The sequence below is a fragment of the Bison bison genome, unplaced genomic scaffold (assembly GCF_000754665.1).
Source record: "Bison bison bison isolate TAMUID 2011002044 unplaced genomic scaffold, Bison_UMD1.0 scf7180017864471, whole genome shotgun sequence".
Classification (NCBI taxonomy): Eukaryota; Metazoa; Chordata; class Mammalia; order Artiodactyla; family Bovidae; genus Bison; species Bison bison.
In genome coordinates, this window is record NW_011495032.1 from 14615474 (window position 1) to 14637739 (window position 22266).

At 40.9% G+C, this 22266-nt stretch overlaps 1 protein-coding gene across 1 annotated transcript; it reads right to left on the bottom strand.

Moving 5' to 3' along the window:
- Window positions 1-8217: 8217 nt before the first annotated feature.
- Window positions 8218-21473, bottom strand: SDPR (serum deprivation response). Its single transcript, XM_010860852.1, has 2 exons — window positions 20655-21473; window positions 8218-10626 (listed from the first exon to the last, which is right to left on the bottom strand). The coding sequence occupies exons 1-2, from the start codon at window positions 21084-21086 to the stop codon at window positions 9832-9834; spliced, it is 1227 nt and encodes a 408-aa protein (XP_010859154.1). The 5' UTR covers window positions 21087-21473; the 3' UTR covers window positions 8218-9831.
- Between the last annotated feature and the right edge of the window lie 793 nt (window positions 21474-22266).

Genomic DNA, 22266 nt, shown 5'->3' on the forward strand with positions numbered 1-22266 from the left:
CCCCTTCCGGCTCTGGCTGCCTGTCACCGGAGGGGGAAGGTCTGCAGCCGGCTATCTCTGTTCAGTCCTTTGTTTCGTGCGCGGGCCTGGCGGTCTTAGGTTAGGGCTGGCTTTTCGCGTGGTAGGTATCCCACAGTCTGGTTTGCTAGCCCAAATTATTTCGCTCAGATAGCGCTCAGGGTATTCAGGCCAGATTCTTACTCTCAGCGATGCAGCCCATGCCGCGCCTCCCTGCCCAGCCCCGGTTTGCTAATGGCGGATGCAGGCGTCTGCGCTGCTTCTCTGCTGGGGGAGTTACTGTAGGGCTCACAATCTGCGAGTTTTAAATTGTTTATTTATTTTTTCTCCCTGTTATGTTGCCCTCTGTGCTTCCAAAGCTCGGCACAGATTCGGCAGTGAGAAGGTTTCCTGATGTTTGGAAACTTCTCTCTTTTTAAGATTCCCTTCCCGGGACGGAACTCCATCCCTCCCTCTTTTGTCTCTTTTTTTTGTTTTTAATATTTTTTCCTACCTCCTTTCGAAGAGTTGGGTTGCTTTTCTGGGTGCCTGATGTCCTCTGCCGGCATTCAGAAGTTGTTTTGTGGAATTTACTCGACGTTTAAATGCTCTTTTGCTGAATTTGTGGGGGAGAAAGTGTTCTCCCCGTCCTACTCCTCCACCATCTTGGCTCCTCCCTCGGGAAAATGTTCTTGCAGATAAAAACTCCCTGTGGTTATTGGATAATTCAGGCCCAACTGCTTTTATTTAATATCTGAGAAGTCTAGCTTACAAGGTAGTTGGAAAAGATTTTTCAATCTCTGACAATAAAAAGAGTGATACTAGAAAGAAAAAAAAAGAGAACTAAAGAGACAATGGAATTACATCCAATTTCTCTGGTTAATTTTGGGGGCAATCTCATAAAGCTAAGCATGAAAATGAAAGTGAAGTCTCTCAGTTGTTTCCGACTCTTCGCGACTCCATGGACTGTAGCCTACTAGGCTCCTCTGTCTGTGGGATTCTCCAGGCAAGAATGCTGTAGTGGGTTGCCATTTATACTGCTTTTCTTCATTCATTCTGAGAAGGAAGTGGCCAGAGGACTTCCTTTTATTATGAAAGAATTTAAAATTTTTGATGTGAAGTCCCTAGGAAATTTGATTTTTCAAATAAGGGCACATTCCCCAGAATAAACTGCCTTTCTCTGCATGTTCTTGGGGTTCTGGATCTGGTTAACCCTCACTGGACTTTAGAGAACACAGATAATCCATGTGCATCCACAGAGCTTCAGGTGGTTGCAAGCATAAAGTTTCTCCTTAACAAAGGATGTCTTGCCCCTTGTGCTAAATGGGTTATCAGTTTTTTTCCCCCCACCTCAACTCTGAGCTCTGAAGTTTCAATTTAGCATGCAGAAAACTGAGCTGTGTTGTTTTCCTTTAGTACCTCATTACTAACAATAAAAAACTGGAAATAGAACTGCCTTATGATCCAGCAATCCCACTGCTGGGCATACACACTGAGGAAACCAGAAGGGAAGAGACACGTGTACCCCAATGTTCATTGCAGCACTGTTTATAATAGCCAGGACATGGAAGCAACCTCGATGTCCATCAGCAGATGAATGAATAAGGAAGCTGTGGTACATATACACAATGGAGTATTACTCAGCCATTAAAAAGAAAACATTTGAATCAGTTCTAATGAGGTGGATGAAACTGGAGCCTATTATACAGAGTGAAGTAAGCCAGAAGGAAAAACACCAATACAGTATACTAACGCATATATATGGAATTTAGAAAGATGCTAACAATAACCCTGTGTACGAGACAGCAAAAGAGACACTGATGTATAGAACAGTCTTATGGACTTTATGGGAGAGGGAGAGGGTGGGAAGATTTGGGAGAATGGCATTGAAACATGTAAAATATCATGTATGAAACGAGATGCCAGTCCAGGTTCAATGCATGATACTGGATGCTTGGGGCTAGTGCACTGGGACAACCCAGAGGGATGGTATGGGGAGGGAGGAGGGAGGAGGGTTCAGGATGGGGAACACGTGTATACCTGTGGCGGATTCATTTTGATATTTGGCAAAACTAATACAATTATGTAAAGTTTAAAAATAAAATAAAATTAAAAAAAATAAAATAAAAATAAAAAAAGAGCTTAAGAAAAATCTCCAAAAAAAAGAATTGAAGAACTGGCATATTGGCTGGCCGTTTGGCTATGATGTCTGGCAGAACAGAGTGCAGACTTGCTTTTTGTCATCTGTAGGACCTCCAGGTTATTGATAGGAGGAGGCATTTTTCTACTGGAACATAAAAATGGGATAGTCACAGTATATGCTCAGTTTACCCCCAAATACCTATCTTTTTGATACCTAGGGGCTCTGCAGGTAACCCACAAGTAGGTAGTGATGCTAATAACAGGAAGTGGTGCTTTCCCATAAGAGAACATAACCACCTTTCATTGTGACTGGTGACTGTCTCCTCAGGGCATTGATTATACAGTATTAACAGCAGTCTTTTCACAGATGCAGTTAGTGGCAAGAGAAATTTTCTTACAAGTTCTGGCAAGGGTATTTTTGCATTTTCTATTTCCCTAAGAAAAATTTTGTGTTTTTTCTCAAGGCAAATCCAATCCTGTCAGTAGCTCTCTATTCCCGTGTATGTGCCTCAGGGAGAGGAAGGAGAACCCAAGAGTTCTCACTTATAGATCCGGAGTCAGAAACTGGTGGTCTTGCCAAGGCTACATGCAGACAGCAGACAGAGTTCCAATCGGCTCAAACAGTGTTTAAGATGATTCGAACTAGTTGCCAGAAATTAAAAAAAGCCAGGAGGTTTTCATGTAAAAAAGAAATCTGAATTTTGGCTCTTCTTAAAAGAAGTGGAAGCTTTGGCAGTACTGGGCCTGACTTCCCACATGGCAAATGGAGTTGGGTGGTGGATGCCAGTTTACCACAAATCCAGGGTGGTTCTTGTTCTATCACTTTCTGGGAATTAGCAAATGCTCTGCCTCCAGGCAGATGAATGATGAGGCTGTCCATAAGAGAGGTCAGAGCCCGCTTGTAACTGCTTTGACACCCCCTCAAACCATGTTACTCCTGTGTGAGCCCTTCAGGCATCTGAATCTGTGACCATTGGCCAAAGCTCTGGGAAGACGCCACTGCCTGCAGCATATATATGAAGAATGAGGGCTGGCCTGGAGGGTTTTCTTTGACTGCTTGCCCATAGAAGTGGAGGGACCAGCATCTGCTTGACGTAGCTCCCATTTTCCCTGAGAAGACAGCTGGATGATTTTGTAGGAATCATCTTCGGAGGCTCGGTCTCTGTATCACCAGGGTTCATCCTATTCCCAAACCTCCACACTCCCCCCCACCCCATGCTGATTTGCCATTTGCCCATAATTTCAGCCTAGGAGAGGATGTGTCCGGGCAGGATAAAGTGTGATTTCCCTAGCATGACACCGGAATATGAGTCCTTTAACTTGAAGAGTTTAAGGCAGACGTCTTGTCCCATCTTTGAATTAGCCAGTTCCAGTATCTATCTCTGTTGACAGCTTGCACTTATTAAACTGTGCCCCACAGTGAACCCTGCAGCCACTGACAATGGACAATGCCAAGGAGCTTAGGAGCCCCTCTGTGGCCTCAGAATATCTGAATAATAGTCTCTGTGTGGCTCTCTGAGAATCATGAGCAGCTTTTTCTTACTATTAGTATGACAATTAAAATCATTTACAAAGTGCAGCTGTATGTGATGCTGTATAAGGGGTGATAAAATGAAGTTAATACCATACCATCAGAGAGTTTATAAAATGATTCATAATTAAGCACAGTTGGGTAAGTGATATAATTAGGAGTCTGTTTTGGTAGTTTAGCATGGATTTTAGACTGGGGTTGAGCACAGACTATCACACCCAATGGTTACATGAACTTGGATAAATCTTTGAACTCTGTGACCTTCAAAAGGAAAAACAGTTAAATTATAATATGATGAATGAGAACTTCCAGTAGTTAAGAATGCTGGAATTCCCTCACTCTCCCCACTAGTTTGAGTAGTAGATTAAAAGTCTCAGTGTAAAAACAATACCTTTTTAATAGGATTCATTTAGTTAAATGAGACAGTGCTTGTGTCTAGCATGTGGTAGGTACTCAGTACACTTGACCATTGGCTAACCCAGTCTGGTGTAAACTAAGCTGTCAGAAAGGTTGTTCCCTCCCTCCTATGCTTGTGTCTTCATGCTTTGGGCACTGTGAATTTTACCAAGTAGGAAAAACAAATGGCTATATTGCTCAATAAATATTGAATTAATTTTACAGTGGAAAGTCTTTAAGCATTATGAATATCAAGCTGTTTTGCTAAAGGTATAGCCTCTTAATTGGGGTAGTTTGTGTGCAGAGTTAAAGGTAACTTTAGAGTTTCAAATACTATAGGGTAAGGCAATGGTTAAAACAAAAATAAGAAAAATGTATCTCTAATAATAGGACTTATTGCCTGTTCCCTTTAGAAATGAGGTCCTCACTGAAGAAGTCTCTATCTCGATACCCAGATCAAGCAGTATACAAAGGTCCAATGCCAATTTCATCTAAAACTTGTTTTGCAGTGTCAGAGTCTTGGTTTTTAGGAAGGGACTTGTGGTTGCTATGGAACTGTTAATAATGATTGCTGCCTGTACCTCAATTCCTCATACTCCCAATCTCCAACATAAAATCACTTAGACTTGGGCTGCAGGGCAGTAAACAAACTTTTGAGCAAGAATTAACTGGGCCTGGGCATTAGTGTCCTAATGCACCAAATGACATTTGTTATAACCTTTACTTGCACTAGCAGCTTGGCTATGTCAAAGGAGCTTTTAGTTTCCTGATAGTAAGCTGAAATATAGGAGGGTCAAATCTTGTTCTGCATGAACATCGCTCAAAGCAGAAATATTTTGAGCTTTTATCTTACAATAAATGTAAAAAAAAATCTTTATTTTGCATAGAACTGGCCTTAGTGCCAGTCTTTTATTTTTATTTAGAAAAAGAAATGCAACACTATACTAGATTCAAAAATGGAAAGGGAGAGAAGAAAATATTTCTGTTGAAAAATATGTCTATATATTTAAAAAGTAAGATTGCATGGAAAAATGAGATCTTTGCTGTATTTCTGTGAGATGCAATCCATGTAATCAGGATCAGTATCAGTTCAGTTGCTCAGTCGTGTCTGACTCTTTGCGACCCCATGGACTGCAGCACATCAGGCTTCCCTGTCCGTCACCAACTGCCGGAGCTTGCTCAAGCTCATGTCCATTGAGTTGGTGATGTCATCCAACCATCTCATCCTCTGTTGTCCCCTTCTCCTCCTGCCTTCAGTCTTTCCCAGCATTAGGGTCTTTTCCAAGAGTCAGTTCTTCAAATGAGGTGGCCAAAGTATTGGAGTTTCAACTTCAGCACCAGTCCTTCCAATGAATATTCAGGACTGATTTCCTTTAGGATGGACAGGTTGGATCCCCTTGCAGTCCAAGGGACTCTGAAGAGTCTTTCCAACACCACAGTTCAAAAGCATCAGTTCTTCGGCTCTCAGCTTTCTTTATGGTCCAAATCTCACATCCATACAAGACTATTGGAAAAACCATAGCTTTGACTATATGGACCTTTGTTGGCAAAGTAATGTTTCTGCTTTTTAATATGCTGTCATATTAAATGACCATATGTCATTTGGTCATAGATTCCCTGGTGGCTCAGATGGTAAAGCGCCTGTCTACAATGTGGGAGACCTGGGTTCGATCCCTGGGTCAGAAAGATCCCCTGGAGAAGGAAATGGCAATCCACTCCAGTACTATTGCCTGGAAAAGCCCATGGACAGAAAAGCCTGGTAGGCTACAGTCCATGGGGTTGCAAAGAGTTGGACACGACTTTACTTTCACTTTCTTCCAAGGAGTGTCTTTTAATTTCATGGTTGCAGTCACCATCTGCAGTGATTTTGGAGCCCAAGAAAATAAAGTCTCTCACTGTTTCCATCGTTTCCCCATCTATTTGCCGTGAAGTGATGAGACCGGATGCCATTATCTTCATTTTTTGAATGTTGAGTTTTAAGCCAGCTTCTTCATTCTGCTCTTTCACTTTCATCAAGAGGCTCTTCAGTTCCTCTTCACTTTCTGCCATAAGGGTGGTGTCATCTGCATATCTGAGGTTATTGATATCTCTCCTGCAATCTTGATTCCAGCTTGTGCTTCATCCAGCCTGGCATGTCACATGATGTACTCTGCATATAAGTTAAATAAACAGGGTGACAATATACAGCCTTGATGTACTCATTTTCCCAATTTGTAACCAGTCTGTTGTTCCATGTCCAGTTGTAACTGTTGTTTCTTGACCTGCATACAGATTTCTCAGGAGGTGGGTAAGGTGGTCTGGTATTTCCGTCTCTTAAAGAATTTTCCACAGTATGTTGTGATCTACACAGTCAAAAGCTTTGACATAGTCAATAAAGCAGAAGTTGATGTTTTTCTGAAACTCTCACTTTTTCTATGATCCAACAGATGTTGGCAATTTGATCTTTGGTTCCTCTGCCTTTTCTAAATCTAGCTTGAACATCTGGAAGTTCTTGGTTCACATACTGTTGAAGCCTGGCTTGGAGAATTTTGAGTACTACTTTGCTAGCATGTGAGATCAGTGCAATTGTGTGGTAGTTTGAACATTCTTTGGCTTTTCCTTTCTTTGGAATTGGAATGAAAACTGACCTTTTCCAGTCCTGTGGCCACTGCTGAGTTTTCCAAGTTTGCTGGCATATTGAGTGCAGCACTTTGACAGCATCATCTTTTAGGATTTGAAATAGCTCCACTGGAATTCCATCACCTCCACTAGCTTTGTTCGTAGTGATGCTTCCTATGGCCCACTTGACTTTGCATTCCAGGATGTCTGACTTTAGGTGAGTGATTACACCATCGTGGTTATCTAGGTCAAGATCTTTTTTGTATAGTTCTTCTGTGTATTCTTGCCACCTCTTCTTAATATCTTCTGCTTCTGTTAGGTCCATACCATTTCTGTTCTTTATTGTGCACATCTTTGCATGAAGTGTTCCCCTGGTATCTCTAATTTTCTTGAGGAGATCTTTTGCATTGATCACTGAAGAAGGCTTTCTTATCTCTCCTTGCTATTCTTTGGAACTCTGCATTCAAATGGGAATATCTTTCCTTTTCTCCTTTGCCTTTAGCTTCTCTTCTTTTCTCAGCTATTTGTAAGGCTTCCTCAGACAATCATTTTGCCTTTTTGCATTTTTTTTTCTCTTAGATCTCTTAGATCCAGAGTGCCTGGATCCATGTAATAGACACTTCTTATTCTTGAATTATATTTCTAAGATATGGATCTCAGTGCTTATTAACATATAACCGATCCTTGGGGGAAAACCAATCCAGTTCTTGAGCTCTGGACACAATGTTAGGAATGGGTTATTGCATAGGTGTGAAGAAGACATAACTAATTTGAGGACTTTGAAGCTCCACCAGTATGCAAATAATTCAAGAATAATACAGAATAGTTTTCATTTCCACAACTGGTACTGTCTCTAAATCACTACAGAATGTATTTTCCGACACTCATCTCTCCTGATCCTCTGTTTTATTGATCAGGATTTTAATGCGTCAAATGAGGAATACAGAATACATGTCTGTCAATCAAATCCAAAAAGATACCTGAGTGCAGTTTTTCACTGACATGCAGATAGTTTCTAGGAACAAGTGACATAAGCATTTTTGAAAAGGAAATGTAAATATTGCATTAGCTCTGGATCTCCCAGCTCCTCAGCTGCAAGAAGTAACAGCAACTTATAAAGGTTAAACAGGCATGTTTAGGACCCTGAGTGAAATTAAGTCTTCAGCCAACTGGATGGCATTGCAGAAAGCAAAGGTGTATCTCTGTGAATAAACTGAATGTACAGTTCAATACATACAGTTCAACACATTCATGTTTGCAGGGCTATTTGAGGTATTATAAGTCCTGGTACAAAATAATAAAAATGCAGATAGAACTATCAAATTCATCAGCTGCTACAATAAATTCAGATGCTCTCCAGAGCTGGCAAGGTGATGTCAAGAAAGTTAAACTTGAAGAATGAGTCTTGGATTTCTAAATGAGATCAGGGAAAAAAGAAAGCAGAGTTAATAGATGAAATCAAGACTGAAACAACCAACATTATGGCCTACATTTTGAAGAGAGGTTAATAATCAGTTCTTTCTCCTTGTTTTAAAATTGTTCCACCAAGAAACTGACATTGTTGTATGCTTTTTATTTTTTGGTTTATTTAGCCTTCTTCAACAGTCATTGTTAGTTCAACAATATAACATATGGGGTACATTATTATAAAATAAGGACATAGCTGTATCAGTTATGCCATTAGTACATTTGTTAATACTCTTCCTTTTATAAGGCAAAGCACAGTTTGTTAACACTGTTTCAGATTATCTATATTTATAAGATTACTAATAGTGAGTGGTATATACTAAAGGTAGGAAACCTGCTCTCTGATATAACTGTCTTTAAACTATAATAGTCTTCTTAAAACATTACCATTCTGTAATTAAAAATAAAGCAATATTTTAGTATAATGTTAGGCAATAGTAATAACTACCCTGTCTGAGTAAATATGCACATACACATAAACACTAGCATACTTCAAGAAGTTAGTAAACATATTAATATTCTGTGAAAATATATAAATAAAATATGACCTGGAATGAAATTACTGTTATGTACAAAAAAAGGAAAACTAGAATCCTTCCCTTACCACCCTGTTGATTTCTAACAGCTTATAAACCTACATTACATCATTTGGAGTGCAAGGATTATTTCAAATTTGAAAACAATAAAGAATAGTATGATTCAACTTCCTAAGAAAAGCAGTATGTATTATGTTTGAAGATTAATGTTCATTCCAATGTTAAAGAGACATTCTTTTGAATTTCTTTAGAGAGGTACTTGTAGTGTCTTTTATTAAGGAAAAATGCATCTTTAATATAGTAAAATGTTTTTTACATTATTTGAAAATATTAGAAAATAAAAATATTGTGAAGATATAACATACTATTCCAATATATATGAGTTTCTTTAGTATTGTTATATAAGGAGTGAAATACTTGAACTAGTATCATAAATATTTTACTTTTGAGCACATGCTTTTTTCTTTCTGTCTTCATTCTCTTTGGCATTCTTTGTTTCCTATTTCCCTATTTTCCAACTTCTCTTCAGTGTTTTCTAATAGTCCTGGCTTTTCTACATATCTTACTTCATTAGCTGAATGTCTTTCAATTTCATTTCACCCTCATTTTCAATAAACAGTGGTTTCTACTATGTGAATATCCAACTGAACTTTCTCTTCTTTTTTCTTCTAAGAAAAGTGTTTTCTTTCTGAAATATAGTTATCTCTTTAGCTTAAATATATATGTATATTATATAATCACACACTTGAATATAGATTCACAGAGTTCTATGGAAATTCAATATATTATTGATGCAGTGTTCAGCAAGCTCATGGAATGACAAAAAATGAATCATATTTCATAATTAGTATCTTACATAGCCTCTGGTGATTCTGACTTAGCCGCATTGATCAGTGTTTTATGACTGCTCCATTTCTTCTTCTGGGCAGTCTTGAGGAACTACAGAAATGGAAGTCAAGGGTACATTAGAAGCATAGACCCTGACAGGCTGCCTTCATAGTAAATCTTGGTCATGGTGTGTGTGCCTATTGTGGAGCAAGTGATGACTGCCTAGACAGTAACATGGTGTGAGTGGAGAGTACTGGAGATGTGCAGGAGTTTGCTTCTAGGCTCTGGTCACCCACCTAACTGAAAGCACAAGCTGGTTCACAGAGGGCTGTGCATTTAAGCAGTCTGGTCCACCTGGAGCACAGCTGGCTGCACTGGCTCCTCCTCCGAACGCTCTGCTTCATGGGAGGCTAGCACATAGTCTCCAGCATAGCGCACCTGCTGTGCCTGTTCCAGGACCACTGACTCCTCTTCTTCATCTTCCACAATAGTCAAGTCGACGTTGCTGTCCATGGCTGAGTCACTCCCTCTCGAGGTCGCTGTCCCAGCATCCCCCTCCATGCTCTTCCCTTCCACAAGGGCACTGGTGAGGGACGCTTCGGAAAGACCCTCTGCAAACGAGCTCTCCTCGTAGTCGTTGGCCATCTCACTGCTGGGCATGTCTTCTGATTTGGTCTCATTCTCTGCTGGGCTTTCTCCCTCTCGGACTTTCTTTCGCCCAAAAGTGAGAGGAGAGACCTTGAAAGGGGAGCTTTTCCCTGAGGATATTTTCTGGTGATTGGAAGTGAGAGATTTCTTAATCTTCTCTCTCCTCTCTACAGATACGATCTTTGTCCCCAGCTTGTTCATCTTCTTCTCAATGTTCTGGCGAGAAAATGCCTTTTTGAGACTATCCACTTTCCGGAGACTGGATCTTTTTATTCTCTCTGCCCTGCTCTCTTCCATCTTTTCTTCTGCGCTGTCTTCCAGGGCCTCCTCGTCGTGGGGCAATTCATCATCGGACGAGAGATCCACTGTGTGCAGAGTTTCCTCCAGGGACTTGTTTTCGTCAGTGTGCTCCCCCTCCTTCTCTTCCCCTGGGCTGGAAACTGGCTCTTTTGCAAACACACTGGCAGGGATCTCATTTTCTTCCTGAAAAGATGGGCAGTGTAGATTTCATGTTAAAATGCATATCACAAATAGTCCTGAACTGCTGTAATTTCTGTGTTATGTGTTTTTGGCATGACAGAAACCCAATGTCTGTGGCGTTAGCTTTCTAGAATACGAAGGGTTCATTCTAAACTGATCAAGTCATTCTGCCTCAGGCTGGGTAAGGCCAAGGGTTGCCTGTTGGGAATATTATGAGGGCATCTGGCAAGGGCTCTATCAGTGACAGGCAGGGAGGGAAGTGGGCTGTGGTGCAGATAGACCAGGAAGCTGCCTAGATAAAGGAGCTAAAGTAAGTTACTGTGAACTCAGAAGGGCCTCTCTCTCCTACCCTCAGGCTCTATTCCTGCCAAAACCCACTGCAAAAGAGCCTGGAGGTCAAATTAGAAGATAAAAGTGAGGACTTCCCAGTTCTTGCCCCTGCCCCCATCTTTTCCTCAAATGTTAGACACCAACATTTGTTAGACACCAGGTTCTCTCCCCAAGTAGAAGTCAAAAGAAAAGGTATAGTCAACCTTCATATCTGTTTTTTTCTAATGGGGCTTCCCAGGTGGTACTAGAGGTAAAGAATCAGCTTGCCGATGCAGGAGACATAAGAGATGCGGGTTCGATCCCTGGGTGGGGAAGAGCCCCTGGAGGAGAGCAAAGCAACCCACTCCAGTATTCTTGCCTGGAGATCCCAAGGATAGAGGAGCCTGGCGGGCTACAGTCTATAGGGTTGCAAGGTCAGACACAACTGAAGCGACTAAGCATGCATAATTGTTCTAATGACATAAATTTGGAGTCAAGGACGGAAGGTCCAGCCTTACTGGGGACCCAACTCATGAAGCCTTGTGGTTTAGAAGGTCCTTTGTGAGCATTATAAGGAGAGGTGATATACTATGGCCTTCTGGAATCATTGGGGGGACACATGCTGCCAGATAGCTTATCAAGCCTATCTGTTAAGTAGGACACTCCTTGGGCAAGAATACTTCAGCCCCCACCTAGAGTGAACAGAGAAACTCAGGAATCTGTTCCCCTCCCCTTATTCCCAGCACACCTCTTTTGCCAGCTTCTAGGTGTACAAGGATCTGCCTCTCACTAGGCTGCAGGGAGCAGAGCCTGAAAACTTGCCTCCAAAGTGCAAGGGAGATGGTTTTCCAGCATTGCAAAGCAAAGAGATTTGAATTCAGACAGCCTTGGGTCATACAGCAGAGGAATCCCTTTGATTTTTATACTTTTCTTTAAATATAGGACAATGAGAGCCAGCCAGCAAGGTGCCTTCACATTTTCACTGGGAGAAATGGCACTGTGGGCAGAACTTGTGGCAGGAGGCCTGAGTCTCAATCCTTGCTGGGAGGCCTTCAGCAAATAGCTTAATCTCCGTGGGTCTCAGTTTCTTCCAAATGTGAGCAAGAGGATTTGACCTAGATTAGCAGCTTTCAGACTGCATTCCCAAGTGTGTGAGGGGTTCTGCAAGAATGCTGAGGTGGGCCAGGCTCCAGAGCCCACTGCCAGCCAGGTTTGCAAGCCGAGTCTCAGTGTTACCTATTATATTGTGGACTGTCCAGTATACTTTCAGTTTGAAATATAACTGGCTTAGCGAATTTATAAGTCCATGTGGGAGCTAAACTTCTTGCAAAATTTATGTTAATGGTAAGAACTTTCCTTCCCATTTGACAATTTTGATTGACTGAAAAGTCAATAAAACTGGGGTTATGATCACAAATATGTTCTATGGGTGTATACCTTTACCTTCTCCCTACAAAGACTAAGTGAACTATGTTTTAATCTAGAGAAAATAAAAAATCCCTCTCCTTATTAACCACCAAGTAGTATAATTTCATTACTCTCCGAAAAGATATAGCCCCGTGTCTCCCCCTTACACACACATACTCATAACAGAGTTCTTTCCATGTGTTGGTTAGAAACAAAGTTTTGGGTAGAGCAGAAAGTGGGGCATCTGGTTGAAGAGGCTCCTCGGTAGAATGAAGAAATCACAAACTCTGTTCCCCAGAGCTTTCTCCACACTCTCCCATTTTGAATATCACAGAATGTGTCAGAAACACGGTATAATAAAGTAAGAAACTGAAAGGTGCTCGGGATTCCCATGAGTCGTTTATAACATGGACCTTTACAGAGAGCAGCTCTGCCATGTTACAAGTCTCGATTTGTCTCTTTCTCGTTGATGTGTATTCCCTGAGAGGGTGGAAACTTTTGTCTCTTGTTCACTGTTATGCCTCAGTGACTAGAGTAGTGCCTGACAGCTAGCAGCTATCTGTTGAATGAGTGTGTGTTGGGTGAGGAGGCTTCCTAAGAGAGCACTGAGGATGGAGCTTGCCCCTCTGTCGGACACTATGAAAGAATGGACTTAGCTCTGTGTCTGGAAGGACGTTTGCTGACTGCTGCTGCCACTGGGAAAAGAGAAGAACCAGGCCTATGGGGCTCGATGGTTTTCATTTTTAAGGAAGGATTTTATTCTCAGCGGATGAGTAGCAGACTACAGAAATAGCTAGGGCTCTGATACTTAGTCCAGAAGCAAAATTACTTCTGGGATTTGACAAGAGGGTTGGGAAGGTTTGACAGGAGTTACTTGCAGGAAAGGAAGAAACCAAGAGCTCAGTGAAATGTTATTAAAAGTCCTTAGTGAAGAAGGCAGAAAGTCAGGTGGAAAACTGTAAAAATAAGCCTTGGTTACTAGGCAAGAAGTACATTTCGTGTAGTATAATCTCAGGGTAATCAAAAGATTTCTCTGATAACTTCCCTTTCTTCAACCTCCATAAAAGATGGACAAATTAATTGTACTTCTAAAAGACTTAAACTAATAATATTTCATTTTTAATACAGTATAAATTTTATGGTCAAAAAAGCACAGTTAACTGTTGAGTCTTAGACTTTTGTCTCACTTATTGTGTGTCCTTTGAGGACAGGTTTGGGAAAAGTCCATTATCAGGTGAATCAGAAGTCATCTGTTGGTAGATCACACTGCATGCATGAGGGCAGTTGAGGAAAGGTGGAAAACCCAATTGAATTCTTTCATACAATGCTGGGGAAATTTATATAAGAACTCTTTGATGCCAACTATGAAAGTAAACCCAGCAGATACAGACATAATCCAGAATGAGTTGGATGTGTCTTTATGCAACTGGAAACAAGTGAGATATGTCTTTTGGCCAACTGCTATGCTTCTGCTGTCACCTTAATTACTCAAGCGGTATTTTGTGTTATGTCTACTGGACACTGTTTATTTTATGACTTCTTATAGTTCTGTTCTGAAGGTCAGTCCTTTCCTTTCACACAGAAATTTGTGAATATCTAAATACATTAGGTCTTACACTTCCATAATGTTTGTTTAGAAACCAAAGAATGCTAACACTCTTCAAAATCTCTATTCTTCAATAAAATATATAGATGCATTTGACTATCAAGTAACTGTTAGAGTGGTGGAAATTCAACTTGAACTACAGACAGTGGCTCCTCTGTAATTGCATTGTTCCCTGAGTGTCCAGTCTTACCCACTCACCTGTCTTGTTTAGTCCTTAACATACATACCTCATGGAAACACGTGATATTTCACCTGCCTATGGGTGAGGTGATACTTCTCCCTTCAGACTCCTGCTGTAATGTTTTTAATCTATTTTCTCTTAAATATTCTAAGATTGATGGCTCTTTCAAGGGAGAGGATCAAATATCATCCTCAATTCTGTCAAGGTTTAACTATGCTAGTTACCTATATATTCACTTAGGGTTTGTAACTTCTTAATATGGCATTAAGAATCCCTTATGGGTTGCGTGGCTTCCATGGGTAGTTCTTCCCAGTAGAGGCCTCCAGTAGCAGTTGACTGCCTTGCAGATTTATTTGCGAAAAGGTATGTAGCCCCACTGATGCAGCTGCTCCTGGTTCTGACCTTTTAAAGGATCATGTAAAAGTGAAAAGTGTTAGTCACTCAGTTGTGTTCGACTCTTTGTGATCCCGTGGACTGTAGCCCACCAGGTTCCTCTGTCTATGGAATTCTCCAGACAGGCATGCTGGAATGGGCCATCATTCAGCACACTTCTAACATATATGAATATTAATATTATTTGAATGTTTTCATGCTTATACCATGAAAGAGAAAAGGAGTGAAAAGAACTCTTGAGAAGCGGTATTTTTCCTTGCAGTTTCTCTTGTTTGCTGTTCATATTAATTATTGTTAACTAATAGTCTCCATCTTGTATGTAGATATCAACACAGAGAAACTGGAAAACATGCTGGGCATTTCTTGGGTTGATGCTCATGGAAGCAAAGCCTCTTTGCACATAAAAAATAGATATATACAATGTTAAAGGAGAAGATTCTATGACTAGCGTTAGAAAAGGAAGCCTACAGTGTCAAAGCTTGCATAGGCAGTTTGCTCTCCTGTCACTAACTTATCATTCTCATTGTTAGGAAACAACAAAGGTGGTTACATTCCCACAGAAATGTGGTGGCATCCTGGAGGGATATGAGGACCATAAATTTGTGTCCATGGAATGTTTTATCCAGTAATCTCTAAATACTAGTTATTAAAATGGAATCATGCCCACCTGACATTCTGATTTATAGGTCTCTTTTACACATTGATGGTTTTCTCCGATTTGTGTTTCTGGAGGTATAGATTGCCAAGTGGATAAAGCCATTGATTAGAACTGCACCCCTAAGGCAGCTGTCAGTGGAATCAGCAAGTCATAAGAATAAAATGCATTAGTTATAATCCCTGAGCAGTCTTTCACATTCTCGAGGATTTAAAAGTTTCATTATTTTTCAGTGTTATCAAGGGTTCAATTCTTTTTTAAGATCACACTGGTTAGGTGTTCTTTGTTGTACACAAAAACCCACAAAACAAAAAACAAATCACACTGAATTATTTAAAAGCTCTTGTAGAAAACCCAGTAAACATGAACTTTGCCATAATGAGATTATAGTATTTATTTTCACTCATTTCATAATTCAACTGTAATTTATATTATTAATCAAATGAAACCTTGCTAGTCACTTTGTTTCTGAGGGCCTCTGCTCCTTTGATATAAAATGAGGTTAAACTAAATGATTATTGAGGTGCTGGTGGCTCAGATGATAAAACATCTGCCCTCAATGTGGGAGACCCGGGTTCGGTCCCTGGGTTGGGAAAATCCCCTGGGGAAGGAAATGGCAACCCACTGCAGTACTCTTGGCTAGAAAATTTCATGGATGGAGGAGTCTGGTGGGCTACAGTCCATAGGGTTGCAAAGTATTGGACACGACTGAGCTACTTCACTTTCTAGCTCTAAAATACTTGATTCTGTGATATTAACTTAAATCTCATAAAAAACTTGTTAACAGATTGCAAGAGTGATCTCACAGGTACAAATGCCAAACTTTTTTTTTTTGTTTTCATTCAAGAATCAAAACTGTAGGACCTGAGTTGCACTGGAGAACTTTTATTATTTGTTCAAATAGATACAGATTACAAAACAACAGAGTGGGCAACATTTACTTGGAAGCCTTGCATCTGAGAATCTAGACTTTTAATATATGAGAGAAGTAATGATTTTTTTGAAGAAATACTGACAACAATCAGTTATTTGTTTAAAATGCCCGAGACAATGCTGGCATTCAGTAAGTGTAAATTATAACATAAAAACTAGTATTTTGTTTATCTCCTCAACTAAAGGTCACTGGATAATTAGCATATCAAAACCAAATCCCCTTATTGGAATATTAATCAATGTGATATAAACATCGTGAGTTGTCATATAAATGTGGCTTTGATTACCTATATGTTCATTTCTTCTAAGTCTGTACTAAATTAATGGTTTTCAGAACAGTGGCTTTGGATGAAGTATAGTCTATAAAAAAATCAATTAAAATAGTCTGAAGATGTTATAATTTTAGCACCTTTCTAAAATTCTGTTCTTATCAAAGGAACCCAAATGATGAATATTTGAACACATCAATAGGCTTGGTTCTCCATGAATTATAGTCATAGTAAATATCTAACTTCTACTCTTTTCACCCAATTTCACAATTTTATGTGGATGAAAGTGTAAATTGTTCATGAGTACTCTCATTTTTTCCCTGGATTTGAAATCATTCCCAGACTGCTTTTTCAAATAATCATTACTAGAACTTTAAGAGGCCTTAAGTGAGTATCACACCCTCAGGGCCAGTTACTGTGAAATTCTAGTCTCTTCAATCAACGGAGAAAATTTCCTCTTAACAGTAAATTCACCGATTTTCTGTACAGATTTTATTTTTAGTAAAAGATACCTATGCACGTACAAGCAAAGTATTAGCCTTATTAGTCTTTAGCATTTGCTTTATGATCAGCAACCCCAGTGAGTCTTATTTCATTTATACTGGCTTCTGTCACAGTAGTTTGAATTCAAACATAGATCTTAAGCTATTATTTTTAAAAAATATAAAAAGGGAAGCTGCTAAATTTAACAGGAATTTTACAGTTTATTTTATTGCTCAAAAGGAGATGAATTTTCTCCAGTTTTAGATTCTACTGGTTATAATTTGAAGTAATTGCTAATGCACGAGAGGCTTAACAGCTACAACAATGTTGTAAGTTCAGCAGACTTAAATGACTTTTTAAATAGGAAAAATTTCAGAATTAAAAAAAAAATGCTAATATATAAGTATCTAGTAGATCAACAAATCAACCAACCAAAAGGCACCAGCAGATTTTAGACAACACAACAGGACTTCACAAACTGGAAACAATCTTCTAAACACTACAAGACTGAATGTGTTCTGGTCAGATGACAGATTTTCTTCCTCACTCTTGCTTTTACATTAATTTTTTTTTTTTTGTCTGAAACCAGAAAACCAATGGATTTAAGAAGGGAAAGTCTAGCATAGGAGCCAAGTAGACCAAAAGTGAGAAACAATTTCAAGACCCGAAGTGGTGCCTGGTACAGTCTCTGCCCTCCTCACTCTTCAGGTCTAGAGAGTATCTACCCTACGCCCCAGCACGGTGAAGACCGTGCAGCTACTAGAAGGGTGTATGCAGAGTAGGCCCTCTGGGCAGAGGCCTGTGCTCTTAAAGGATTTTGCTTTCTTGTCCTCTGGTGGTAACCGATTTCACCAAGGCAATTGTTATACAATGTATGGCAAGAAGTGGCAGTGAGTAAATGAATGTGTGTGTGTGTATGTAGCTTTTAATAAATAGCACATAAAAAAGCAAAAGCATGGCTGTTTGCAGATCCTAGGTAGGGTGGGATCAATTTTTTACTAAAAAGCCATATTTCTAACCAGCACAAGTATAGCCGCCACTCCATGCAAATCCACCCAGGAAGAGCTTCTATTCTTTGAGCTCTTTACACCATCACAGTTACTAACCATTTTGAATATGTTAATCCACTTATTTCTCACCCTATGAGAAAGAGATGTGGGAAGAAACATTAATATTTAAGAGCACACATTTTGGAATCAATTAAATATGAGGTTAAATTCCAGCTTCACCACTGCTTACTAAATAACTTCAGACAAGATGTAAGCATCTCTGAATCTCAGCATCCTCATCTGTAAATTGGGGCAACTGAGATAAACGACAGAAAGATGCTTAGCAGATTCTGCAGGGCTTATTAAGAGCTCAAAATACTTTTGATCTTATTAATATATTCAAATATTAATAAGATGTATAGATGAGGGAAAAGCTAGAAAATGTGCATAAGAGGACATAATTGATCAGCAGTGAAACTAGGAATTGAAACAGTGTCTATATGACAAAATGTATGTTTTTTCAACCCCTATACTGGACCACTCTATAACACAACTTATTATTATATCCATTGGCATAATGAATATAGTAATATAAGAACTGTAATGGATATAATAATTTACCACTCTAAAACCCCCTACTTTAAAAATAGTCCAGAAAGAGGAAGTTTCCCATTGAAGGACTTCACTTATATTTGTTTTTTTCAAAATGGTCAGTTTGCAGTGAGTGTCCTGATAGTTAATATTTCTGAAATACTTTAGGCTAATAAAAGATCTTACATGACTTAAAAAAGGTCCAGTTCCTTGCCTCTAATCATTTGTCTCCTAAACTGTTCTTTAGAAAATGTCCTTGGGTGCTGTTTGCTAAGAGGCTCTGAATGGAGCCGAACACACTGCTTTGGATTCTTGTAGGCTCTACAATGGTCTTAAGCCCATTTCACCTTATCCTCACTATATGGAGAATTCCTACAATTTCTGGCAGCAATTTCACACCTGTCAATCCACTGTGACAAAAAGACCATGGCAGGGCTTCACCAGCAGGGCATGTCTTTAAGTTTCCAACAGTTTTTTTTTTTTTTTTTCAAATGTTATATTTACAGTTCCCTTGAAATTTTTAGTTACATATCTTCCCCCACCCCTCCCTCCAGCACCCACAGAACATCCGTGGCAAAACAAAACAAAAACTGATCCCAGCATATTGTGATTTCCTCTACTAGATAAATAATTTCTTGTTTTTCCTCCTTCACCGAGGGATAGGACAAGAGATAATCTCTCTGATTCATACTGGAAGGAGGGAAATTTCCTTTGATGACTCAGATTTAAACAGGTCTGTACATGTTTGGTTTTGTTTGGAGATCAGTATTTAATTTAGAAATGCCTTGAGAGTTGAGATTTATAATATCTTTTAGACTAATAACATAGGGATCTTGTATGTCTTGGGAAAGGCGCAGTTACCATATCTCTCTTCAGTTCATCTGGTGCATGAAAAGCTATTTCATTTGCATTAAACGCTAAAAAATTTCCAGACTGCAAAAGCCTGCAACGTATAGGAGGACATCAGCTGCCTGAAGCTTTATAACATCAAGTGTAGTTTAGGGAGGACAAAAAGCAGCGAGATGAGTCTTCCCTTTTATGGAGTAAGGGGGCCTAGGTTCTGACTTGGCAGAGCAGATTCATTTAGAAAAAGAAGGCTCCCTCGGTTTAAATTCCAGTTTCTAAATCTCTTTGGGGAGATGAAGGCTCTTCTTGTGTGCCTTTCACAATCAAACAGTTGGTTATAGCCTCTCCCCTCCATGGCTTTGAAATCCTCTCCTATTCACATGGTCACAACCAGACAGCCCTGGGGCAGGGATGGCAGTTGCTTCCTGGGCTCTGCACTGGCTGGGTTCCACCGGGCGGAAGGGCTTCTAGCATTAGGCAGGGCTGCCCTTGGATTGACAAATGCCCACTACTTGGCAGAACAACAGCCCCACGCAACCTCCCTGTCCCCAAATAGCCTTTTGCTACATTAATTGCATCACTGAGGCATTACAAAAATTAAGTGGCCGTTTTATTCCAAGGCAACCATTTGAAGAAGAAAATATTCTGGACTAGCCTTTGTAACTATTTTACTTTACAGTTATGGTCTGAGTAATGACAAGCATATCTAGCATGTGTGCAGAGTTATGCTCTATAGTTTTAGTGCATTGTTTGCTAGAAAAGAGCGCAAGAAGATTGCTTTGACCAAAAGTCATAATAGGAAGAGGCTAGTTCATTTCTAATGGAATCAGTCATCAGTACTTAGTTCCCCAAACACTGGTGACCTTTGGACAAAGGGATGCTTTAAAAAGTTATAAATTTGACTTGTTGCTTAAAAACACAACTTACACGATTCCCTCATTTCCACAAAGAGTTAATAAATAGCCGCTGAATTAATTTGCCCTGTCCAACTAACAGCTGCAGTCAGAGCCCCACGTTCACAATGCAGAGAGACAAATGAATTTGACGAGGGTGCCTGCACCTGCTCACCTTCCCAACCTGTACGGAGTGCATCCACGTGCTTTTGACAAATGACTCCACCCTGCTAACTCATGAGGCACCGGCCTTGGGTTCAGGCTGCAGTTATCCGGGAAATTCCTACCGCCCGTTTGCAGACTTCACAGGCGCCTGCACAAGGCAGAGGACAATGCATTGTGTATGTGTGTGCATGTGTGTGTGTGTGATCTCTGACAGGCAGGACAGACGTACAAATGGCTGGGAGAGCCAAGCAGACTGAAATCTTGGATGCCGAGGAGGCCCAGCTGGGTGGGAGGAGAGCAGGGGCACTGACCTGGAAGATGAGCACTTTGAAGTGGTTGCGCCGGAGGAGCTGGGCGTGGTTGTTCTCCAGCCGCTTCACCTGCGCGCTCTGCCTCTCCATGCGCTCCTTGACGGCACGCGTGTGCGCGCTAACCTTGCGCGACTTCTCCAGCAGCTTGCTCACCGTGTTGCTGGTGGAGGCCTGGTACTTGGAGAGCTTGGTGAGGTCGTTCTGGATACCCTTCACCGAGCCCTCCAGGCTGATTTGCCGCTGCTCCATCTTATGCTGGTTCTCCTGCACGGCATCGAGCATGTTCACCAGTTTGTCCAGGAGCGTGAGCACCGTGACAGCGTTCACCTGCGAGTTGTCCCGGATGGCTTCCTCCGTGCTCCCCAGATGCAGGCTGGGGCTCGGCGTGGAGGACGGCACTGGACTGGAGCTGGCCGCCTTCTCCGGCTGCATGTTGGGACCTGGGTGCTGGAACTTTTCAGCTTGTACAGCGTCCTCCCCTATGGCTGCTGCACAGATGGGCACTTTCCTCTGGCCCCGGTGAGAAGGACTGGTGGTTAGGGGGTGCCTAGCCTCGCCCTCTGGTTTGAGCTCGGAGCACCGCTCTCTAGGACTGGCAGAGGTTCAGACAGTCAACAACTGGCTACACTGATCAGGGGAATCGCATTCCAGCTGCTCTTAAAAGACCTACTCCACCCAGTGGGAGGCGAAGGATACAGAACTGAGAACCACTCAGGGTTCAGAGGCATGTACACAGCTTCCTAATTGCGTTCTCCTTGGCACAGGGCACTTTCCTGCAGGTTTAACTTTTCTTTCCTGTGCCTCTTCCTTTTTAAGAATAAGTTCAATGTCATATTTCACTCCTGACTTCATCTAGAGGCGGAGAGAAACATGCTAATTTGGCCCAGGGCCACAGCCTCCAATTGGCTAAAGCTAGTAAACTTTTCTCTGGCAGCTATGCTACGTATGCTGCAGATGCCTGGTTTTTTTTTTCCCCTGGATACAAGTTATTGTAATGGAAAGTATTGTTTGCCTTTGCCCTGGAACAGACCGATGGGCTTCAGAATGCCTGGTGTCCACTGAAAGAGGCCAAATTTAAAGGGTACTTGCAGTCAAGCCCGTAGTGTTGGTTTTTAATTTTCAAAGGGATAGAAGTAACTGATAATGACAAGAAGAACAGCCCAGTTCTTACTTTTGTAATTGGAGATGCAAGATAAAATGAAAGAGACTGAAATTCAGGGATGTTAAAACATCCAATCCTGTTATGGACAGTTATCATGTAATATAGATGGGAACTTTTTGAATAACTACTTTAAACAGTTTCTAAGGCACTGACAACCCACTCCAGTACTCTTGCCTGGAGAATCCCATGGCCGGAGGAGCCTGGTAGGCTGCCTCCATGGGGTCGGTAAGAGTTGGACACGACTGAGCGACTTCACTTTCACTTTTCTCCTTCATGCATTGGAGAAGGAAATGACCCACTCCAGTGTTCTTGCCTGGAGAATCCCAGGGACTGGGGAGCCTGGTGGGCTGCCGTCTCTGGGGTCGCACAGAGTCGGGCACGACTGAAGCGACTTAGCAGCAGCAGCAGCAGCATGAGAAGTAAAATTGAAACAGGAAAAGCCAAATAAAA